The sequence below is a fragment of the Chionomys nivalis genome, chromosome 24 (genome assembly GCF_950005125.1).
Source record: "Chionomys nivalis chromosome 24, mChiNiv1.1, whole genome shotgun sequence".
Taxonomy (NCBI): Eukaryota; Metazoa; Chordata; class Mammalia; order Rodentia; family Cricetidae; genus Chionomys; species Chionomys nivalis.
Genome location: NC_080109.1, coordinates 2,921,731 through 2,945,012, shown reverse-complemented (window position 1 = coordinate 2,945,012; position 23,282 = coordinate 2,921,731). Strand labels below are relative to the sequence as shown.

General features: G+C 45.1%; 1 protein-coding gene across 4 annotated transcripts in view; it reads right to left on the bottom strand.

Moving 5' to 3' along the window:
• The window catches only part of Tmem131l (transmembrane 131 like), a 116,462-nt gene that overhangs the window by 16,688 nt on the left and 76,492 nt on the right, over positions 1 to 23,282 (bottom strand). For 2 of the 4 annotated variants that reach the window (XM_057757116.1, XM_057757114.1), the window contains exons 8-23: positions 16,020 to 16,097; positions 15,676 to 15,829; positions 14,224 to 14,282; positions 13,856 to 13,964; positions 13,255 to 13,348; positions 12,616 to 12,769; positions 12,008 to 12,178; positions 10,620 to 10,689; positions 9,448 to 9,565; positions 7,605 to 7,746; positions 6,372 to 6,481; positions 5,447 to 5,519; positions 3,895 to 4,019; positions 2,084 to 2,226; positions 1,174 to 1,360; positions 551 to 736 (exon numbers count right to left, since the gene is read on the bottom strand). In XM_057757116.1, coding sequence (XP_057613099.1) covers positions 551 to 736; positions 1,174 to 1,360; positions 2,084 to 2,226; positions 3,895 to 4,019; positions 5,447 to 5,519; positions 6,372 to 6,481; positions 7,605 to 7,746; positions 9,448 to 9,565; positions 10,620 to 10,689; positions 12,008 to 12,178; positions 12,616 to 12,769; positions 13,255 to 13,348; positions 13,856 to 13,964; positions 14,224 to 14,282; positions 15,676 to 15,829; positions 16,020 to 16,097 — 1,973 coding nt within the window. Of the gene's footprint in view, positions 1 to 550; positions 737 to 1,173; positions 1,361 to 2,083; positions 2,227 to 3,894; positions 4,020 to 5,446; positions 5,520 to 6,371; positions 6,482 to 7,604; positions 7,747 to 9,447; positions 9,566 to 10,619; positions 10,690 to 12,007; positions 12,179 to 12,615; positions 12,770 to 13,254; positions 13,349 to 13,855; positions 13,965 to 14,223; positions 14,283 to 14,582; positions 15,487 to 15,675; positions 15,830 to 16,019; positions 16,098 to 18,965; positions 19,018 to 23,282 lie in introns of those variants that run through there. The other 2 variants (XM_057757117.1, XM_057757118.1) reach the window with 2 other exon arrangements.

The window sequence follows — 23,282 nt, the reverse complement described above, 5'->3', positions numbered from 1 at the left end:
GTTACATTTTATTAAATGGATGACTTATTTCTGATTTTTTTAAAGGTTAAAAAAGCACTTTAAAAAAGTTAAAAATGTGCATATTCATAAGGTTGTCAGGAAAATTCAATTTTTAAATATGTTTCTAAATAGTTACTGTTAAAAGGTCACTGTGGTCTTGCTGAGTAGTGGTGGCCACACCTTTAATCCCAGCACTTGGGAGGCAGGGACAGGTGGATTTCCCCAAGGCCAGCCTGTCTACAGAGTGAGTTCCAGGACAGCCAGAGCTGCACAGAGAAACCCTGTCTTGGAAGACAAACAAGAAGGATCATTATGGTCTTATGACGTCAGACAGTCACTGCACTGATATAAAGACATCAGCCCTGAGGTCTGCCAACCATGACTGGCGGTGACAGCGAGTGTGGAACAGAGTTGTGAGTCACGCCACAGGTCCTACCACCGTCTCAGGCAGCGCCTGTCACCGCCACGGGACTCAGAGCAATGAAAGTCCCTCATTCTTACACGCCTGCATTTCCAAGTGACCCTGGGGGTGGGACACATGGGTGCTTACCTGACAAAGAAGACGGTGAGCCTCCAGAAGGACTCCTCCCAGCTGGGACCCGGAACCACCTCTGCACACAAGGGCAGCATGTGATGCGGGAGAGTCACATTGAGCGTGAAGTGGAACTCCAGGTCTGCGGCAGTCACCAGCATCAGCTCACGGATGACCCAGGAAGAGGTAAAGTCCGGAGTAAACCTAGGGTAAGTGGCTTATCGTTAGGATTATTTGCTGATTTCAGGGGTACGTGGCTCATGGTTATGATTATTTCCTGGTTTTAATTCTTATCACAAAGTCAAAATAACAACAGAAGTGAAACTTAGGCCCACATAACAACACTCAGGACTGGAGAGATGCTTCAGTAGCACTGGCTCCTCTTCCAGAGGACCGGGTTCAATTCCCAATATCCAAACAGCAATTCACAACTGTCTCTAACTCTAGTTCCAGGGGACCTGATAGCTTCTTCTCTCCTTGGGTACCAAACACCCACAGGTACATACATATGCATGCAGCCAAAATACCCATACAAATTTTTTAAATAAAAAAGGATATTTATATAAAAGCAGGTGAACATGTCAGTTACTAATGGGCTGGGTGCCTCTCCCAAGTGAGTACCATGATCGAAAACGACTTACGCGATGCTGATGTCACGGGATGTGTTTGGGGTCAGGGAAAACGGGCGGCAATCCAGCACTTGGAATCCATAACCCTGGCAGTTATACCCATTGATTTTCAGTGATGTCACGGTTACAGGAAGAGGCCCGATATTCTCAACCTTGAAGTTCTTTGTGATGGATAAGATCTGCTTGCTGTCTTTCGGTTCTAGCAAGGACAAGTTGTTTTATTTAGTATTCATGAACTTCTAAACTAACTTTAATAATAAACAGAATCAAATAGTTATTAAATAGCTCAAAGTCTGCTATCTACCTGGTTTGTGGAACAGTTCCTTATTCTGTCATCTCTAGATGTTGTCATAAAACGAGAAAACAATAGAAATACTCAAGCCCAGACTCCTCTCAAGTGAAGACTCTGCCTTCACCCGCTAGAGACAGAACTCAGACGCTTATTCTTCCTGGAGCTGAACGGTACGACCTTACTGCAGGGCATCATGTACTCTGACCCTGGAACACTCACTTATACTGACCCAGGGATGAGGAAGAGACAGGGTGTCTCATATCCCAGGCTGGCCTTAAATTTGCTATGAGGAGCCAGAGATGGCCTTAAACATTGGATCCTCCTGCCTCTATCTCCCAAGTATTGGATTAGTGGGGCTCATATCATCACCCCAGGTTTACAGACATTTTTGTTTAAACATCATCAGTTCAGATACAATAGCAAACCTCTGGAAATAAAGAAAGCATATTTTATATTGGGAGTTTTGGGAGTCAACAGCTTAAAATGTGACTGTAAACTTATTAACTAAGTCTAATCTATATAAGGAGTAATATTTAACCATTTCTATGGTTTCCTCCAATCCTTACTTTAAGAACTCTAAGTTATTAAGTGAATGACAAAGATGTAGCAGGTGAAAGCCTGTAAACTCACGTCGACGACAGTCCATCAGAGTGGACTCGGGCACCTTAAATCTGAGTGACCCTCCTGCACCAGGAAGTCTTCCGCCCACTTTCAAGAGCTCGTGTGCTCCAAATCCTTCCACAGCAACCATGTCGAGGACAGTCAAGTTATTCCTACAACAAAGGGTAGCACAGCAGCTTCACCCCAGGCTAAGTCAACACAGCCCTAAAGCACAGCTAAAGACCTTCTGAGACACCAGGAAGCTTAGCGCAAATGTTACAAGCTGCGAAGTTTAGCTAGCATTAATCCAAGACAGAAAGAATATCGTGAGTTAAAAATACAAGCATCTCTTAAAGCTATGGCATCTTCTGCATCTTACACATGAAGGTTTCTCCAGGAAATAAATTCTAGTCCACAGTGCTCACGCTAGCTGGCAGGAGAACACTGAGTGGCCACCACTCTCCAACCACCCGCCACAACCGGAAGCTCAGCTCTGTAACAACCAGGCATGGGGTGGTGACCACACCCCGAGACATCAAATAAAAATGGCAGACGCAGATGTTAGCCAAACTTGACAAAACGGCAAAACTTTAGAGGTTTTCACAGAGACTGCAATGAGAAGAAATACTGCCTGAGAGATGGGATGACCCTAGAATTATAATTCTGTTTCTTTTTAATCAAAATATCATCCCACAAATTACATTTAACTCGTCAGATTCTTACTAATGCAGTGGTGCAGGCCAGAGTTCATCTTTTTTTAACGGACACCACGCTTGCTGAGACGAAACGTTATGCACCAAGTTTAAAGGAGGCACACAAGACTGAATTTCCAGCACCATGGGGACAATGCCACCTAAGCACAGAGGGAATTCACCTCTATCTCTAACTATGCAAAATGCACTGAAATAGCTTGGTTAGTGATGTAAGGCTGGAAGTGATTTGTAGAAAATAATGTGTCAATCAACAAAGAAACCATCAAAAGTAAAGGAACCACTATTAGAAACTTTGTTTTTAAGTCTCGGGAAGCAAAGTTTATTTATAAACTTTCTGAAACCTTCTTCTTCTTCTTTCTTTTTAAAGAAGAACAGGTTTTAAATGAAGAGACAGCTCAGCAGGAAGCTGGGGAGTCTTGGGTCAAGGCTTCTGAGGACAAATGCTCTGGATTTTATTTTAGCACATTTTCCTTTTAGTCTCATTCAGCTGCAGAACTAATGCTAGCATATTAAAGAGAGCCTCCAATAAAATCTGTGCAATTGATCTGATAAAAGAAAAGCTTTTGAAAAGTGACTAAAGTATTATTTATTCAAAGTTGCATTTGGGTTAGGCTCACCAATGCGAATAGCTTCAGTTCAGGCCTGCATTGTGATTTTTGTAAAAGGACTCTCGTAAAGACTACTCATGGCAGGAAACATAAAGACTAAAAAGCATTTTTCCTGCTACATCAGCAAGCAGTAACTGTCTTTCAAGGGAAGAGAAATAAGCAGTGGGCTTGCCCAGGAAGGCCCTTTTCCCGTTGTCCTTGGGGCTACTGAGCACAAGAGGCTGGAGGTCCGGATCTACTCATGGAAAGCCTACAGCAATGTTGTAATTATCTTCATTGCTAAGGACAAAGACACAAATGTGTGTGCCTGTGGGTAGGTATGTTCTGCCTCTTGGGACCACATCTGACCAGAGGCTGAGTGAAATACGCTTCCTCCTGGAGACACTAGCTCACTAGGGAAGGGGTGTAACAGGGTTAAGTGAGGACTCCTCTCTGCGGCCCCTACCTCTTCCTAACCCACAACACAGCCCACCACAGACCCTTGAGAAGTGACAACTCTCAGTGACAGAGACACACCTACCGGATCAGTATGAGGGAGGTGACTTTTCCATAGTCCACTGGTGTGAACACAACACCAACCCTTCTCATCTCCAGAGGCTGCAGATGCAGATGGAGCGCACCCAAACCGGACTCTGAGGGCTCACCCTGCAGTTACAGAGGACAGCGTCAAACACCGCAGACAGCAGTGGGTTTCCACAGCCACCAGGCACATCCCAGTTATAAGCCTGACAGCATCCTCACCAACCTGCTTCCTTTTCTCTCCTCGTATCTGTGGTGCTGGAGACAGAACTCAAGGCCTCACGCATGCTAGACCACTGGGGTTCACCCCTTCTTTAGAAAATCCACCTGGACTTGTCTGTCCTCAACTGTTCCAGCATTCAATACCCCCTATGCCTCATCTGAGAAACTTCAAGATGGTAACTGCAGGGCAATCTAGCAGGATACTGCACAACGGATTTGTCTCCTGGCTTGGGTGGGAGTTGGAGTTAGAAGCCTTCTCTATCACACTCTTTGACTAAGAAACAGTAATCAGAGAACAGACTGTTCCTGCTTAATTCTATAACAACTGAACAGGAGCACCCATCCACATCAGATAAGCACAGACTGTCTCTAATAGCAAGTTTAGGTTTTATAGAATTTAGGTTTCACGATTTTCTCTCTCTAGGAGAGATACCGCTACTTATTCAAATTTGCCTTTATTCTCTCCGATTCCTCTGAGTAAACACTGTTGTTCTAGCACCGGTCAGCCAGACTTTACTGATCTGTCTAACTGACTTCTGCTGATTGGTCTAGCTCATGGAAAGGGAGTGGACTGACAGTTATGATATATAATCTGCATTTATCCTGTCATTTTTGTCCTCCAAGCCTTGCTAACATCTCCTGTGCTGCCTGGAAGGACAAATGGTGATAAACTCTGCAAGACAAAATCTTGCTTTATAAATATAATATAAACCCCAAACCAGAATGATGCCAATTTTAGTACTAAAGCTGTAATAATGTCAGCAACAGTCTATGAAATAGTTTTATATGCCAGGCACTGGATTATTTAACCCACATAAAATATTAAGCAATTTATTTTATAAACCTTACTGAATCTTCAAATGTTGTTATGAAGGTCAAAGATGAGATGAAACAACCGCCCAAATTTACATAGGTAGAGGGAGTCAAACCTACACTACCTGCCTGCCCTGCCTGCTCACCAGAAGAGGGCACCAGATCTCATTACAGATGATTGTGAGCCACCATGTGGTTACTGGGAATTGAACTCAGGACCTCTGGAAGAGCAGGCAATGCTCTTAACCTCTGAGCCATCTCTCCAGCCCCTATGGGTTTTTTTAATATCTCTCTGATTCTGTTGTTCTTTCTTCTCTTGCATGAATCTAATCCATCCCATCACAGGCTAAACTAATCCTGCAGTGCTATGTAATAGAAAAATAAACAAACTCTGCTATGTGTGCTTCATGCCCAGAGAAGGAAAACAAGAGCCAACACAGAACATACAGACACCAAAACATGAGGTGGTCAGGTTCGCTGTTTCTGTAGCCAGCAAGTCAGTGAAGATGGCTTCCTACCTGGTAAGGGCAAGCTTTGGTGAGCTGGAATTCATTAGTTGTGAAATTAATCATCTGCATATCTGTGCCAAACCTAAAAATGAAGCAAAAAACTCCAGTGTTCAAAATAACAGTGGGATCAGCCAACAAAGAGTTAACAATATGTGTGTGCTCACACACTCATTACCCCACTTCTCATCAGATTCCCCCTCAGCCCTCTCCACACCCACCAGCCACACTGGTACCTGCGAATACAGGGAATTAATGACACAAAGAAACATGCAACAGAGATCGACATAGGAAGCAACGCTAAGTCCTCCGGGTGGCTTGCTATGGAACTTGAGAATAAGTCGTTCTCAACCAATGGCCGCACTATGACCATGCGACCCAGCAGTGTCTAGAGACACGGGCTGGCATGGCTGGGGAAGTCTTGCAGGCCTCAGAAACCAGTCAAAGAGCTGAAGGCCTCTAGTGCTGGGTCCTCCTTCCTCTAGAAGGCAGTGTCTGTTCCGACACGTCACTAGGGCAGAAGTTGAGAAATCTGGGATCAAGTCTGCTCCACAGCCTCCTACCCACTATGCTGCCCGGGCTAGTCTCGAACTCATGGTCTTCCCGTCTCAGCCTCCCAAGTGGCAGGACTACAGGCCAGGACCACTGTACCAGTCTTCACTCTCACTTCCCATGCTGACGAAGATCATCATAACTTAAAAGATTCTTAATTTAGAAGTTTCTATGAAAACCTTTGATACTGTAACTCAAGAAAAGAATTCTGGACAGACCAGACACAGTAACAATGAAGGTGTCACATAATTCCAAGACCTCCCTCAAGCCACACGCACTGGGAGACCAGGCTCCCAGGCACAAGCTGACGGGCTCGCACTGTGCCAACACAGAGCCCGGGGTAGAGGTGCAGGAGTTCCCACAGCCTGTCCAGGGAATCCCCTACCATTTGTGCAGTAGGCGCACCGCGGCTTCAGGTTTCGGGTACAGGGAGAGCGGCAGGAGCTGCAGGGAGACTGGCCGAGGGGACGGGTTCCTCACCACAAAGTGTTTCACCTGGATTAGAGGAGAGGAGGGTTAACATGGCCAAGAACATGGAATCCTCCTAAGGTATCCCTGTCGGAAGAACATGACCAAAGCTCACACCAGGGTAATACTATGAATGGTTTTTGCCCAGACCGAGGGAGAGTAAAGCAGACCAAGAAGGCAGTGCACTGAGATCCTGGGCTCCATCTGAAGCCAACGGGAAAAAGGAAATCCCCATAACGTAAGACACTAGAAAGTCTGGCCTACAGAACATAGATCTGGTAACAATCGTGAAGCTTCATTTTATATTCTGGTTCTATAAACAAAAGCCCAGTTAGCGGAAGGGCAGCCCAATGTCTAACCCTCAGGTTTATAAAACTTCACCTATGTCACGAGAGAGAGTTGGCAGGAAAGTGTGGCACACTGAATACTGAGGACTCCTGGGCAAAGGTGACTGTCACCAAGCCTCATGAACTGAGTTCAAGCTCTGGAAGCCACATGATAAGAGAGAGAACCAGCTCCTGGAAAGAGTCCTCCGATGTCCCCTGTACACTTGCACACACACCACTAAATCAATAAACATAAAAAAGGCATGAATCCTAGAAAGGGGTGGTTGGAAGCTCCTCGTGCTAGTCTCGAAACTTAGAAGTTACGCTAAGATGGCGGCTGAGGTGCCTCAGAGAGCACAAGGTGCGGTGCGCCACCCTAACTTAGGTGCGGTGTCCTTGGTTTGCTCCCTTTGCCCCTTCCTGCCACCAGGACTAGGTGGGGAAAGTGCACGAGGGAAGAACCAGTGCACTAAGATGAGTCAACAGATACCCAGTGCCCAGGGCACTGCGGGCATCACGGGGCAATGGCTCCCTCTAGATTTCCACGACAGAGACGTGTTTCAGCCGGTATGAACCAAGATGTTCTCCGCTGCCAGCTGCTGGGCATTCCCCACTTCTAACACGGATGAAGTCCTGTCCAACGGACATCTCCTTGTCCAAAGGCTTTGTTTTCTTCCTGCCCCTGTCACATCCCCACTAACGTCCTAATGACGTTTGTGTCTGCGTTTCAAGTAATCTCATCTGAAACCAATCTCCAGGTCTAAATGCCCCAGTGCTCTGAAGGCCCCGGCTTGGAGGTCACAGACAAGCTACACTATGCTCACCACGCTGTTCCTGAGGGCAGTGGCACCGAAGTTCAACACGAGGCCAGGCTCCAGGACCAAGCGGGGCAAAAAGGAAACCAAGGGTTCTGAGTCCTTGGATTTCTTCACAGAGGCAAACTGAGTCATTCCCAAAACATTTCTCCTGGAGAATGACAAAGAAAAAGAAGAAGAATAAATATATACAAAAAACAACCTTGACATTTTTTTTTAAAAAAATGGAAATACTAAATACCATTCCCTATAAAAGGTAGGCACAAAAACTCTGGGGGAAACGGCTTTTGGTAGAATTTGGAAAGACAAAGCGTAAGACTGATCCTAGGGGTCTGGTGATGTCATCCTTGGCTGAGCACACGTTTCTCATGTCAGTCCCCGAGTTCAATGTCCGACATTAAAGGCATACTCATGCACACGTAAGCACATACGAGCAAACCCATGTTACTAGACAGCAAGCAATCAGAGAATGGTTGCCATTCTGATACCACATCAGAGACACACAAGCTGCCCAGAAGGACACACAGCAAAATTTGAATTTGTCATCAAAACTGCTAACTATGGGGCTGGGGAGCAAGCTTGGTGAGTAAGAGTGCTTGCGGGGCGTGAGGAAGGAAGCTCAGCGGTCACAAAAGCAGCTGGGCGTGGCTTCAAGCAAGCACACCTGTGCCTCACCCAGCTGAAAATGCTGAGCTCCATCTTCAGTGAGAGACTGTCTTCAGGGAAAAAGATAGGGAGAGACAGAGGGCACCTAACACATGCCCCTCAGCCTTCTGAACATGGGAACATGCGTGTACACTCATACTCTCATGTAGACACCCTCCACACACACACAAATTAACAAAATGATGACAGAAATTGCAAACTACAGTGATGCTCACAGGGGGCTTTAAAGGCTCACACAGTATATGGTAATAAACAGAGCCCACACAATGTCACCCTCAGCCTTCCCATGTCACAGGCAGCAGTTGGGCGGAGACAAGGCTTGCCCATGAATACTACAACTGCGGTGTGAAAGTCTTAGGGATCAGCCAATGTTACCAAAGGGAAAAGCTCGCCAAGGTGGACATCCATCACGAGTCACCTATAGCATTCAACTTTGCAGTGCTAACCATGGGACAAAAGGACGTCTGTGTGCTTCCCCGTGTGATGAGACCCCGACAGCACCGTACCAGCAGGGAGTGGGTAGTTTTGCTAAAATGGATGCAGCCTTGAAAACCAATTACACACAGAAGAAAGACCCATGGTGTGGAATAGTCTGTAAGACAACTTGTCTAGACTAGAAGATCTGTCAGCGTGATAAAAACTGCAGATGGATGGAAACAAGACAAGAGGATGTAGCCCTGAACGACCTCGAATTAAAACAAAGGAAAAAGAAGGGCGGGGTGTGGAAACAGGTATCATAGGTCATAGGCCAACTAGGGAACTTTTAGCATGAACTATAGCTGATACATTATTGGTCAATTTGCTGGTTGCAGTTGTAATGCTACATATAAAAGAATATTTTCCAATCATTTTCTTCTAATAATGAAAGCTTCAGTGTGATGGCCATCAGAGATGTTCCCAGGAAAGTACTGAGGGCTCAAGGCTGAAATTCGCTGATTATGCTCAAACAACTCAGCAAAAAGCAGTCGGTGGATACGTGCCTATGCGTAAAGACAGAATAAAAAAAAAAAAAAAAAGGCAAAATTGATGCCTGGTGAGCAAACTCCAGTTGAGGAACAGTTGAGAAATATGTACGGTGCTGCCCTGGCAACGCTTCTGAGGCTGGGAGTTTGCACGGTCACTAACAAGTCCAGTGCAGAACGCAGTAGGAAGCGGTCACGCCCCCGCCCATCCACGGAGGACGCACCTGCAAACGTGGCCACTTTTGTAATGCTTCCATCTTTCATACAGTTTATTTGCAAGTTCGGAATCCATGTCCCAGGTAGACCGATCCAGAGAAAGGCTTCCATCCCAAGGAGGAGTTTCTAAAAGTTAGATCAGATTCAAACTTCAGATTTACTAACTACAATTAAATTAGCAACTAATGCCAAGAGCTGGCCATTACGCTTCACAAACTAAGAGGGCTTATGGCATGAATAAATTCTGCTGCTTCCCTCTGAAGTCTCCCTAACTCAATGGCACATGACACGTCAAATGAAAAAACATGGGAAAAACAGAACTAAAGCGCGTCGTGTGAAGAAACAAGCTGAAAGACGACACATGGCTCACGACACAGCTGAGAGAAATCAAAACTGCGCCTGCAGCATTCCTGACAGCTTCCAACTGAAAGGGCTGAGCTGCTTCCATGGAAACACCCTCTGGCAGCTGCATCCTTCAGGGATTATGGAGGTCGGGGATGTGAGGGGGACAGACAGTAGTGGTCAAGGGGGGCACAGACCAGCCGTTGATCCGACACAACGCGGATCCGCGAGGTGCTCTAGGAGGTCCCTCACCCCTGCACAGCTGCCCTGTCCTGTCTCCACTAGTGGGGGTGCTGGGAAGAAAACGGGGTTCTCCCAAAGGTAAGGCTGTACTTTCTCTCTTTACACCAGAGATCTCAGTAAATCAAAGTACAAAGACAAAATACAGAACCAAAACCCAGGCTCAACTTCCAAATCACTACTAAGGCCTTCAGTTTCACATGGCACCTAGTACCTCCTGATACAGGGAGAGAGAGACGCATACATCTCCCTGTGACCTAATTCTAACTTCTAGCGGCTTTCATACAGACTCCCAGTTTTCCAGTTTTGCCTGGCAATAAGGTTCCTAAGATCAAACAATACTATTTTTTAATCTCTCACAAAAGCACAAGCTACATAAGAAAAAGAGGACATTCTTATTTCTATAAATACCCTAGCTGTCTGGAGGATTATCAACTATTTCAGGTCACTCTGTCAATGACCATGCTAAGTATAGAGTATGATACAATCGCTTTAACAGAATTATTAATTAATTCCATCTACTAGAGCTAACTTCTATCACTGCTTTCCATTTCCCCCAAACTTCAGTGCTACAGAAATCCTAAAGCAAAATACTTACCTGCTTTTGATTTTCCCATGAAATAATGCATGCCACAATGTGCTATCACTTCAAAACCCAGACTCCCTTCCTAGATTGAAAAGTAATATATGAATAACTTAAAACACAACACTTGGCATTAAATCCTACCACACTAAGACAGGAAGCAGACATGGGCTCTACCTTAGTGGACTCCCCTTTAGCCAGAAGCCAAACAACGAAAAAGCAATTTCCTGGTTCCTTTGTCACCTCAGAGGCGTCTGGGCTGCGCCTCACAGGGTGACCACAGTGGCCTCGCTATAGCCATCAGTGCCCTACAAGGACAACCGGCAGTCCCTGTACAGCTGTCAAAGACGTGAACCTCACTACACCAGACACCAAGCTGCCATAGGAGTTAGACTTGGAACATGTCTGGGGGTTCTGCTTGTCTTGAGCTGGACTCTAATCCTAGGGTGTGCTGATCTTACTAACCTTAGCTACCCCCAACCCCCACAGGTCTGGGGAGTGCCTGGGTTCTAGTCCCCGTGCTGCTGAAGCCTGCCTCCTCCCTTTAATCACTCTCTTTATATGCTTTGATCAGGGAAGGGCACTTGCTAAGAAATCCCTCTGCTTGAATATGACTACATGGATGAACTTCACACTCTTGCCACGTTTGGTGTAGAGTCCTGCGTTCACAATCTCAGCTAGGGCCAAGGCATTTCTAACTATGAAACATCAACACTAATAAGTGAGAAAAAAATCATAAAGATGGCTGTATGAATGTCTCATAGTGAAAAACCAGAACTTAGTGTTATACAGAATAGCTTGGCTCAAAAGGAAGCAATAATTAAATGAAAATAAACATTAAGGAAAAAAATGAGACATGCTTAAAATAATCTTAGCTGAACACAATTTGCCCAGATTTTAGGAAGAATTATCTCATGGACCTTTTAGGCTTTACAATGGACCCTTAAGAAAATTCAATGATTATGAGCAACTGAGAACCTCTTAAAAGAAGTCTATTTAAAACACTAAATAATCAGATTTACTTGAAGTCCCTACAAACACGTATTAAAAGTTCAACCATGCCTTTGGGAATAGGAGCTAGGGATGTCGCTCAAGAGCAGAGCATCTGCCTAGCAAATCAGGACCCTGTGTCTGCTCCGAAGCAGCAAAGAGAAAAATGAAATCCATCAATCTACTGGGGATGGTTTAGTTTATTAAATAATCATTACTTCATGAAAAGAACCCTTCTAAGTCAAGATTTCCATATCTAAATAAGTCTATCATCTGAGACGGACTTGGTGATGTCAGCTTAGACAGCTTAGAAGATGAAGCTAACTGGGGTAATAAAAGTCAAACACCACAAGGGGACTCAAGGCAACTGTCAGTACTAAATGGCACGACCGCACATGTGGTGTACACAATACCTTGGTTGGGGCCGAGAAAATCTGCAGAGGTATTGCAAAAATGGTGCCCGTATTCGTGGTCAGAAACACATTGGTGAGCAGATTTAGGAGAATGCCTTTAACAGCAAGTTTCAAGGAAAATATATTCCAACAGCCTGGGGGTAGAAACAAAGGGCCAGGGAAGCTCAGAACCTGAAAGGAAAAGAAGCGGGAGAGGTTAGCTGCTTCCTGAGACTCGTGAGGACTAAAATCATTACGGTATAATGCTGAATTTGTTCTATATTCTGGAAACTACAATCTTACTCCACTCATTCAGGATCAAAAGTAAAATATTTATGATTTCAAACCAAGTTTCGTTTCCAGCACACACCATTGTAGACGTCACAGCAGAAACCTTGAGGTGCTTTGTGAAACCATATATTTTAACCATAAACAGGGCCTCTCTGAAAGAGCGAAAGTTCAGATAGCTGTCAATCGAGCTTCTGACTCTTGAATGAATGTTAAAACGGAACTATATTTGCTTTAAAAATTGTAAGTCAGAGTCAGGTGCTGTAAGTATTGGCTTCACAAAATGTTATTAAACAGAGCTTAAAGTAAGTAAAAGGTTGGAGACAAAGGACTGTGTGTACCTTTAAAATGTGTCTGGCCTCCTTGGAAACAGACACATCTTCTAATACGATGCTATGGTCAAAATGGCTGCGGTACCATATCGACCACACTCCTGTTGCGTTCTCGTGACTCTCTATGTGAAACTGGGCTGCAGAGGCATCCATTCTGAAGTACCTGTGAGCAGAAGACATGAATGTGGCCTGTCTTGAGTCAGGATCGTTGTGTGTCCTCTACAGATCCTCCAAATGAGGAAATCGGAGCAGAAACCATTATCTTTGTGGGAAACGACCGCCAGCAGCTCTCCCTCAGCCTTGCGGCTCCCCCACACAGCAAGACACCCATAGGCAAGGCTGAAAAGACCCAGCCATGACCAGGGCAAAACCAGGATCCAAATACAACTCAGAGAATACCACAAGTTCAGTTTCTTCTGATTATCTGGTCCACACCTACCCCTAAACTGAATTATTTAGCCCCTCTTCTCCACTTTGCATTAGTTAGGCTAATACAGGGTGGCAGAAATTCACAAAGAATTGTGCAGGTACAGTCATGATTTTAAAGCATTGCCAAATGATAAAACAACAAAAACAAAAGTCCATTAAGAAGACAAACAGACAAACTAACGAACGGACAGTGCTCAGGGAAAGCCGGGGTGAACTCACCCCTGGACCACAGGAGAGGAGAGGCAGGCTCTCAGAGCTGGGCTGCTGGTCCTTTTCCTCAGATCCACAGCTCCACTGTCACACGAGGAACCTGCTGTGGGTACAAAGACACCATGTGAAGCACAAGCATCAGTATCGTTCCTGTTCTTAAACCTGAGCAAAAGTGAGAAAGGGTTCATTTCCACACTTTTAACTGTCTTTGCAGTCCCCAGTACACAGCACTGAGGGTAACATTAACAGAATACTGTTTAATTGTAAGTAGGAATCTGAACACAGGACGGTACTTGAGCTCACTGTGGGCCTTCGTCATCATAGTCTATCACGTTATCTGGACAGGTTCCTACAACTCTGCTCCCTGTGAAGGCACAGAACACACACACTGAACTGCAAGTTACCAAGCTTGAAGCTCAAAACCCGACAGGCATGGTAAAACACAGGCGGCATCCACAGCAGGTTCAACCACACCAAAGGCTGCGGTTTATAGGATCAAAACCCACTGGGTGTCTTTACACTGTGCCTCACCTGTAGCTGGACCGAGCCTGAAGGACACTGCTGGCTAACCCACAGAGAAGAGGAACACCTCCGCAGTTTCAAGAGTTACCTTTGCAAACAAATGAAGCGATCTTTGTGAAGTTTGTTGTGGAAGTGGGCAGCAGCACGGGTTCAAACTGCAGATACAGGGCGTTTTTCTGCGAGAAGTGATGTATATCCTGCAGCAACAAGAAAGGAATCCACGTCACTCCTCTCAGTCAGGAGGCTATCAGTGCACAGCATGGAGCGAGACTCTCCGAAACGGGCCAGCAGATGTGTCTGTAACTGCAGACAGGGTGCTGCCAGGATCCACATAAACAGGGTGTTCCCAGCAAGGGGGAGTGGGTTTAAATGACAGCAGAAGAGACCCCCTAAGGACCCGCAGCAAAATGCACACTTGTAATTTTAGATTACTTACAGATGAGCTTCAGCTATTACCTGTATCCAAATCAGGCTGTTTCCTGAATGCAACACATACATATTGACTGCCGATTCGTCTGCCCAAAAGAATCAGAGCAGTAAGGTTAAGACAAAGAGCCACAGACTCTCCACAACTCAGCACAGTAAAATAAATCGTACATTTCTAAAAGGACCAAAACATTTCTCCCACACTGAAATCGATGGAAGAGCCATTTTCCTCTGGCACCTTCTGGGGTGCATGCCTGAGTGAGCCCAGTACTGGGGATCAAACTCAGAGTTTCAGGTACATGGGATGGGTCTTTTAAGTCACAGAAGAGAGAGCCTTATAAAAACAAAAACAAACAAACAAAAACTCGCCTGGACACGTAGGTTCTTACATGCTGAAGAAGTTGCAGGACAGAAATTGATACAGTATGCTCCGCCTGAATGACAGTAACCACGCAGACAGCTTCCAGCCAAGCTATGCTCTCCAGGTATCTGGAAAGCCGTGTGTTACCTCATTTAAACCAACACACTTGGGAGGAATTAAACTCTGACATCTCAGAAGACAGGTTCCCCTCTATCATGGAAATGTGTTCCCTAGGGGACTAGGGTCTTCTCAGCCTGGGTGCCCATCTGCCCGTGACAAAAACCCAATAAAATACAAACCGCAGTGCAGGGGAGTCCTGTTCTAAGGGCTGGAAGGTAAGTGGTGATGCTCGCAGGAAGCGAGTGGCTCCATCCCCAGCGTGAGGTGGGTGGTGGGGAAGGAAAGGGCACGGCACACTCGATACTGCTGACTGCCAATAAACAACTATGCTTTTCTACATCATCTGTGTTGTTTCTGTCTCTGAATGAGTAATAAATATACACATTCATACCGACACAGTTGTTATAACAGCAAATCCCACATGATGAATCTCAGGCATCGTATAGGATGTATCTCCTGCAAATGTTCTTCAAAAGCTGAACTGCCAAAACAAGCTATTTCTAGGAAGTCAGACCCACGTTTCAAAGAGGAACTCTCCCCCCAGTTGTCACACATTGGGAAACAGCCAGCTGTCAGCTATGAAGAACATGGGACAGCACGGTCGGCTCAATGGCGCTTCTGCAACTCTGATCACTGGAGTAAGACTCGGGACTTCAGACCCTCTGTGGATGTTTATTTTTAGGCAGTCATGCCGACTTCATCTGCTTAATATCCGCACACTGCCAAGAAAAATTATTTCCAAGGAGACTCAGAAGAGCTGGCAGTGGTCACCTAACGTCCCTGAACTGACGCGGCCTGAGTAGCTGCAGACTGAGAACTAGCTCCTGCCCTGATCGACCTGCAGCAGAGGCTCCTTGCCTTGATTCTTTGACAAGACTGAATAACAGTGCAGGGAAACCAGACAAGCTGGAAGGAAAGGGTTTGAGCTTTCATGTTTGCCAGCGTCAGATGGGCCAGGAACCAGGGTGCACTCCACAGAAACTGTAAAGCCCCCACCTTACCTGTACTCCCGGACTCAGCAGTAGCTACGTAAACAATAGAGAGGTGATCTAAGAGGGCTTGCGTGCTCTCTTCAGGCTGCCTCGAGGAGTTTTCCATGGCGACCACTATGCTCATCTCCAAGGGTAAAGCGTTGCCAGGCCCCAGATAGCAACTCTGAAATGGGAGGCACGGGGAAACGAGAGAAGCTCAAAAACAAAACATCATCTGAACTTTGAGACTGTGCATTTCTGAAAAAAGAGGGCCACTTAAGGCAACAGCGTGCTTATGGTGAGAATGCGCCACGGTTTTAAGACTTTTAAGAGACAGGAAGGAAAACAGGGAGATCTGCTCAACACTGCTTTACCTTTAGCTGCTGACACACTTTGTTATGTAAACTGCATTCCAGCTGCACCCGCAGGAGGGTAGCATTAGTGGTTTCTGCCTAAAAGAAGAAAGAGGCAAAAGCACTTAAGAGGAGACAAACAGGGCAATCTGGCCTTAACAGTAACAACAAATTCTGAGTAGCTGTTAGATGCTATGCACTATGTTGTGCTGGAAATATATCCTGCTGTTACAAGCTTACACACTAAAGGAAGTGATAACTGAACGTTCCTAGTAAGGCCGAAAGCAGGTATGGCTTTCAAGCATACACATGAATACTGTCATGGGATGTGTTTAACATTGGGTTTAAACAAAGAAATATACTTTTATATTAAAGTGGGTTTGCCCGGGAATTACTGCATTTTGCTTAATTTTAAGGTGTGTGTGTGTATGTGTGTGTGTGTGTGTATGTGCACACTCAAGCCTTACGAGACGCAAAAGGAGGCCATTAGGCTCCTTGGAGCTGGAATCAAAGGCAGTTGTGAGTCTCCCTAGGTACTAAGAACCAAACTGCAAGAACAAGTGTTCCTAACCATCAAGTCATCTTTCCAGCCCCAGGCTTGTTGGGTTTTGAAAAAAGTTCTCACAGCATAGCCCTGGCTGTCCTTGAACTTATCCTCCTGCCTCAGCGCCCTGAGTGCTAAGACTATGTGTGTGTCCTACTATGCACAACCAAATGCTTTCAGGGGTTTGTTTTCCAATGTGTGCCTTCTTTCAGCTCAGTGGCCACGAGAAGCCATGACCCTAGAGTCTGAAAGAAACCTCAAAAAGAGGGTCCAGATGTCAACTGCCTGTCAGTTTTAACATGTGCAAGACCTATGGGCGGGAGATGGGAGACAAAGGCAGAAGGAAAGAATGCAGGGCTTGTCAAGGTCAAAAATCTCAGCCATGCTGGATGAGGTCTTGACAGAACTCATGAAAATCATGAAGTGAATAACCCAATCAAGGAGACACCGCTGTCAGGGTGGGAGAGGGGTCTGCAGACGGGAAAAGAGGGGGGAAGTCAGCAGAGCGTGCAAATCTTGGAAACTTGGCCTTGGAGAGGTTCTCTTGCATGAGGTCTCTATCATGGTCATTATAAAAGGAACAGATTCAGTCCAACAGCCAGAGTCTGCATTGGGAAAGTTCAGCAAAGAAAGAGGGCTTGCTTAGTTATGTGTGAGCATCCGATTCCAGGCGGAGCCACTCTTAGGATCACAGCCATCAAGTTCGATTTGAGACGATAAGTCGTAAGTACATCACATAAGAATACATTATAGGCGCCAGGGTATAGCTCAATGATAAAGCAAATGCTTTTTGATATTTGTGAGACCCTGGATCCATTGGCTCATTCCTCAATATTAAAAAGGGTTACTTTACTCTCATGCATGCAGTTAAAGTATAGAAAAAATTAATAAAGTATATTACATTCTTAAGTACAGTACAAAATTTAAGATACTTTCATCATGTAAGCAAGATCAACAGACCTACAAAATTAGTGCTAGTAACCAATATTCTGTATAATCAAAAACAGAAATAACACGCGGGTGTGAGGGTGGCCTGGTTGCTACATCCTCCTCACTGATCTTCAGGGGTCACTGTGATCTCGCGGGCTAAGGAGTGGCTTATCCCTTCCTCCACGTGGGCTCCTCCTACAGCCGCACACTCTGCACAGAGTGGGACTGTATGGATGCACACCATTTCTCGGGCAAGATGTGGGTGGGCTACAGAGAGGAGGGTCAGTCAGAGCATGAGGGTCTCGTGCTCCCATTAGACACCCCCCCCCACAGCCTCTCAAAGTGAAAATATGAACGCATTCCTTCGCCACAGACATGAATAAGAAAGGTCTAGCACTGGTCCAAACTACAGGGCAGTCACGAGTGACGGCCACGTGGTCCAGTTCAACCGGAACCTCTTTTCATAGTGTTTTCACGTGGTTGATCTGGGCGCTGTGTTCTTGTGCTCCCCCGTCCCAAGCCCCGGCTTACAAGGGAGCTCTCCAACAAGCAGGGCCTTCAGCATGCACTTCTGTAGTGCAGGCCTTGCTGCACATGAAGTCTGAACTCACCCATCACCTGGCACCGCTGTCTACCAGTCCTGCCATTATCCACAAAGCTGTCAAGTCCAAACCCAAGAAACCAACGTCAACCCACTGTTTCAGCCTCTACTAAATGATCATGAGTAAGTTACACTGGCCTCCTCAACCCCCTTAAACCGTGCATATGTCTCCATCCTAACGCAATGGAGGTCCAGGGTGGGAAACTGTGCCCTCAGCCTAACTCCAGTCCTCTGCCTGTTTCTGGGAACGAGGCCTTCCTGGAATACAGCTGTGCACCTCGTTCTGTGCACTGGGTCTGCTCTGCACCACACACAATCAGAGTACTAAGTACTAAGACACTCGTCAATAATCCAGAGAGAAATTCATGGGCACGGTAACCTCCACCCAGCACCCTTCCCACTCCACCCTCCCCACTTCAGAGAGAAAGAGTTCACATGGGAAAGCAGGCACGGTAGTTACCACCTCCACCCACACATGTGGAGACAGAGGCAAGAGGACTGAGAGTTCAAGACCGGCCTGGGCTAGACTGTGTCTTGAAAACAAGCGAAACGGTTTGCTCTTCAAGTTGAGCTGCTATGTACCCAAACTCCGTCAGTCGTGACCCTCAAAGCTTCTGCTAAGTGCCGGATCCTTTCTTAAGATGACAAAGGGGGCCCTCTTGCCTAGTGTTTCCTCTGTGTCCACACTCTGGCTTCACTGTTCCAGTGGGCATCTTTGAAATTGCTGTCCCTTTACAGTGAGCCCACTTCCTTACCCTGCCGGCTGTGCCAATCCCTGGCTAATTTACCCTTCATGCCTCAGTTTAAATACCCCCAGAAGCCACATCGGAGTAACCAACCATCACTTGCTCATGGGAACACTACCCAACTTTTTCTAACATTCCTCACTTACACCGTAACAATCTGGTCAAGGTCCACTCTCTCCAGCCGATCATAAGCACCTAATCCATGCTTCTCCCTAAGTAGGCACTTGGGCTATGGCCGCTGAACTAACATAGAGTGTACCGCCACAGACACCACGGAACTGAGGAAGCCTGAAATAGGCAACATCCTAAAGGGAAGAAACAACACCGGTAAAATGAAAGAATAAATCAAAACCTGATTCTTGGTGTGTACTTTTGACTTGAAAATTTCAATTTTAATGGAAAAAACATATCAATATATTTTCAAAGTACACATCTGTATAAGGTGGGTTCAATTTTAAAAGGTTTTTTCCCCTCTTACATTTCTCTGAATGGATAAATAACGCTAAGAGCACAGAATGATGATTTAAACATGAGTGAGGGTTAGGAACACGGAGACCTGATATGATTTAAAAGTTAATGCTCTGTTGTTCTTTGAAAATTTTTGCATGCATGATTTTTATAACCTGCCAGTTTAAGCAAGACTCATGTACTCAGCAGAAGCATAACAAATAGGAACCACTACAGGTTGAATGTTTTCTATTCTAGGGGCGAGAAAAAAGAAATTTTTCATTTTGGGATATTTCCACATATATTGTTAGCTCTTTTGAGGATGGGACTCATGTCTAAACACAAAATTCACTTATGTTTCATATACTCTATACATATAGTTATACATATAGTCTGGACATAATTTTACATAATATTTTCAAGCTATCTTGCCATGAAAAATTAGTATACATTGAACTATCACATTTGTGGTGTCCTACTGGGAACCAAAAATTTTCGGATTTTAGAGCACTCTGGATTTCAGATTCTCTAATTTAGGGAGACTCAAACTGTACTACTCAAACTGTTTTACTGTGGTAGGGTGTAGTTCAGAACCCCACAAGGGGGAGCTCAAGTACGTCCATACTGCCTGTGACCCGAGTGCATCTGTCTAAAGGAGATTGAAAAGGTGACATTTCTTTCCCAAAAGAATAAAATTATTGCAATTTTAACCTTAACAGAGAAGCAAACCAAACAAAGTTAACAAATCTCTATGTTTGAAAATTCCCATTTTACTTTAATGAATTAGTGCATAACATATGCTAAGTCTTTACATAAAGAATATGACAGGATTCCCTTTTAGATGTGGGGACTATACAGCTTGGAGGGTCAATATCTCAGAGCCAGCCAGCGGGAAAATGCAGGGAAAGTCTTTTTGCAGACCAGCACTTTGTTTAAGAAATCAAAATAGACTGAATCTATTCTTCCTAGGCGCATAAAAGACCAGATGTAAGATTTTTAAATCATTCCAATATACAGCACTCAAGAAAGCAGCAATGCTAAACCACTGGTTGTTTTGTGGTAAAGGGAGCATGAGGGACTGGGAACGGAGGTCTGAAGTCATCTCCATCCACGGGCTAAGACCATTTAGAGGAAAGGTGTGAGATTCTGAGACTGTGTAAAACAAAGTCTTAAAGCCCTAAGTCATTCTGACGGCTTCTACTGGTGGCAGGAGCCATACCAGGACAAAGTCTATGAGAACAGGCAGGACAGTCATCCAGACTACATGAAAAAGCCACTTGAGACAAGGTTTCCACACGAAAATGGCCCAGGAAAGCCCCAACTTCACAACCTGTTTTTCTGAGAGCCTTTTCACGGCTTCAAATGCAAAGTCTTTTGTGCCAGTGTGCCTATCAGTGGGAACACCAGCTCTGCACAAGCCGTGGGGCATTCCAGCGGCAGCCTAAACACGTGGGGCTAGACACTGAGTCTGCAGAGCAATGCCTTGTATAAGATAGAGCTATCCCAGGCCCTTGCCTTGATATAACCCTCAGATCCTATAATTCCCACTAACTGTAACTAGTCCAGGCTGCTACATTATCGTATAATTTCATTTTAGATAATTATTATTTTACAGTGGTTCTAAAAAGTTAAGTTCCTATAGTCTTTCAGATAAAATGGAGGGTACTAGGACAACCCATGCTTCAAAAGTTGTTTTAATCAAAGAAATCAATAAAACATGTGAGCAGCCTAGATCCAAGAAGGTACTAAAAAAAAGCTTTTTTTTTTTTTTAAAAAAAAAAATGTGTTTCATGGGGTGCAACCCCTAGAAAAAGAGCTCTAGGCAAATGAGTGAGTGCTGCGGGAGGGAGACCCGGTCTTCCCCAAGGATGAGCCCCTAAATAGTTATTCAATACCAGGAAGTCAGCTCTGTAAACACACATACAAGTAAAACTAAACAGGATCAGCATGCTGCATGTATATATTTATGTGTATATTTACATGTTCACAGCCACTATGACGAGAGAAAAAGAGGTCATAGATTTGAAAGGGGCTGGAAGGAGGAAAAGAAGAGGTAATAATAATGTAATGTTATTTTTATTATTAAGAATTGCAAATGAACTGGGCTGGTTAGTTTTTTGTTAACTTGACAGAAGCTCAAGTTATCTGGGAAAAGGGGACTTCAAGCAAGAAAATGCCTCCATCAGATGGGCCTGTAGGCAGATCGGTATGGCAGGTGCCTGATAAAGATCACTGGGGAGGGCTTAGCTCACTGGGGGCAGTGCCGCACCTCTAAGCAGAGCAGGCCCTGAGAAGGAAGCCAGCAACAGAGCCCTCTATGGCCTCCTCACCAGTTCCTGCTCCATGTTCTGGCCTTGGTTTCCCCCAGGGGACTCGGGATACTTAAGCCAAATAAACCCTTTTCGCCCCAACTTGCTTTTGGGAATGGTGTTCATCACAGCAACAGAAACCAAACTAAATCATAGACAAAAGTGCTGCTGTCTTGTGAGCTAACAGAAAACTCACAAGCTCCACCCACCAGAAAGCTACATCACAGGAGCATGCAGTCGACCTTGGGCACTACACACTTGTCAGACACTTCCACGTGGACCTCCTAGTTACTGTCTGGAAGAAGCTCTAATATACTGCTAAGCTGACAATCTAATTGGGAAAATCCTTTTTCCACTGTGGAGTTTTAAACTGTCTCTACGTTGTTGCCATAATAAAAATGCTACAAAAAATTTCATTGGCTTTTTTCTTTCCGGTATCATGAATAATTCAACATAGAGGAAAATCATTATGACACTTACTACAATTGGGAAAAAATTTAAATCATACTCAGTTGTCATTTGCAATCCTAGCCCTAATCTTGACCTCTAACCAAGTAATCGAAACTCTAAATCCTTCCAACAACTTCTAAAATAAGAATGCTGTCGCCTGCTGCGGTGGTAAGTCTGTTGAAGGTCAGAGGGCTGGTGTGGAGAAAAGGTGAAGCCCTGACGCCCTGGACGGAGCAGCTGGGAGATGTGCTATTTGGGGATCCCAGCTCAAATTCCCATTGACTCACCTATCTATTTAAAACTCTGGGGCCTTCGATGTACTACACAGCGAGCTGATACGGACAGTCTATAAAAAGACAACATGGCTGTCCGGGAGAGCCCCTGGGAGAGCAGGAGGGAGCAGCAGCGTGTGGACCCAGTGCCAAGGAGAGCAGATACAGGGCTGAATGGAGACCTGGGAAGTTCGAGCAGAGCTTGCATTTGAACTGGGTCTTGAAATACAGAATTAGGACATGTAGGATACAGTTAAATCTCATGAGGAGGAGCTGGAAGAAAGGGATGAAGGGTAAGATGCTCAGGGAAGAGAGGCAGGAGCTCCAAGGATGGAGAGGGTCACTAGGCCATAGCTAGGGATGGACACGTTTTAACAAAGCTAAGAAAGAAGCTTGTACTTCCCCCTGTGTACAACAGATCATATTACCATGGTGACACACACCACCCCAGACACACACACATACACACACACACACACCTATGAGTCGTAACTGAAAATATTTTTTTTTAAATCACTCTATTATCTTGGTCTCAGTTTTTATACAATGACTTGATTGACACACTTAAAATAATTTTATTTCTTAACTTCACATTTCTCCTTAAAACAAGATGAAGTTACCTCTCTTCCAATGGAACTAAAGAGACATTTTTGTATAGTTGACAATATACTTATTTCTGTCTAGACATCTCACTCTTCAACTGTGCATGAGACACTTTTAGGCCTGATACCAGAAAACAAAACAAAACAAAAACTCAGTTCTGCCTTGAGCACTGGACACCGAGAACCCCATGGGGGAACCATGACTCCCTAAGCACAACCTTCCACCTCAGGTGAGCAACATCAGCAGAAGTAAAATCCCAAGACACCATTTTCATACGGAAACTAAAGACTTTCCTCTGACAGGGAGAGCTGGCACCAGAGCCCACAAACATGAGGAATGTGCACACACAAGCAAACAGCTTAGTAAAAAAAGTACAGTAGGG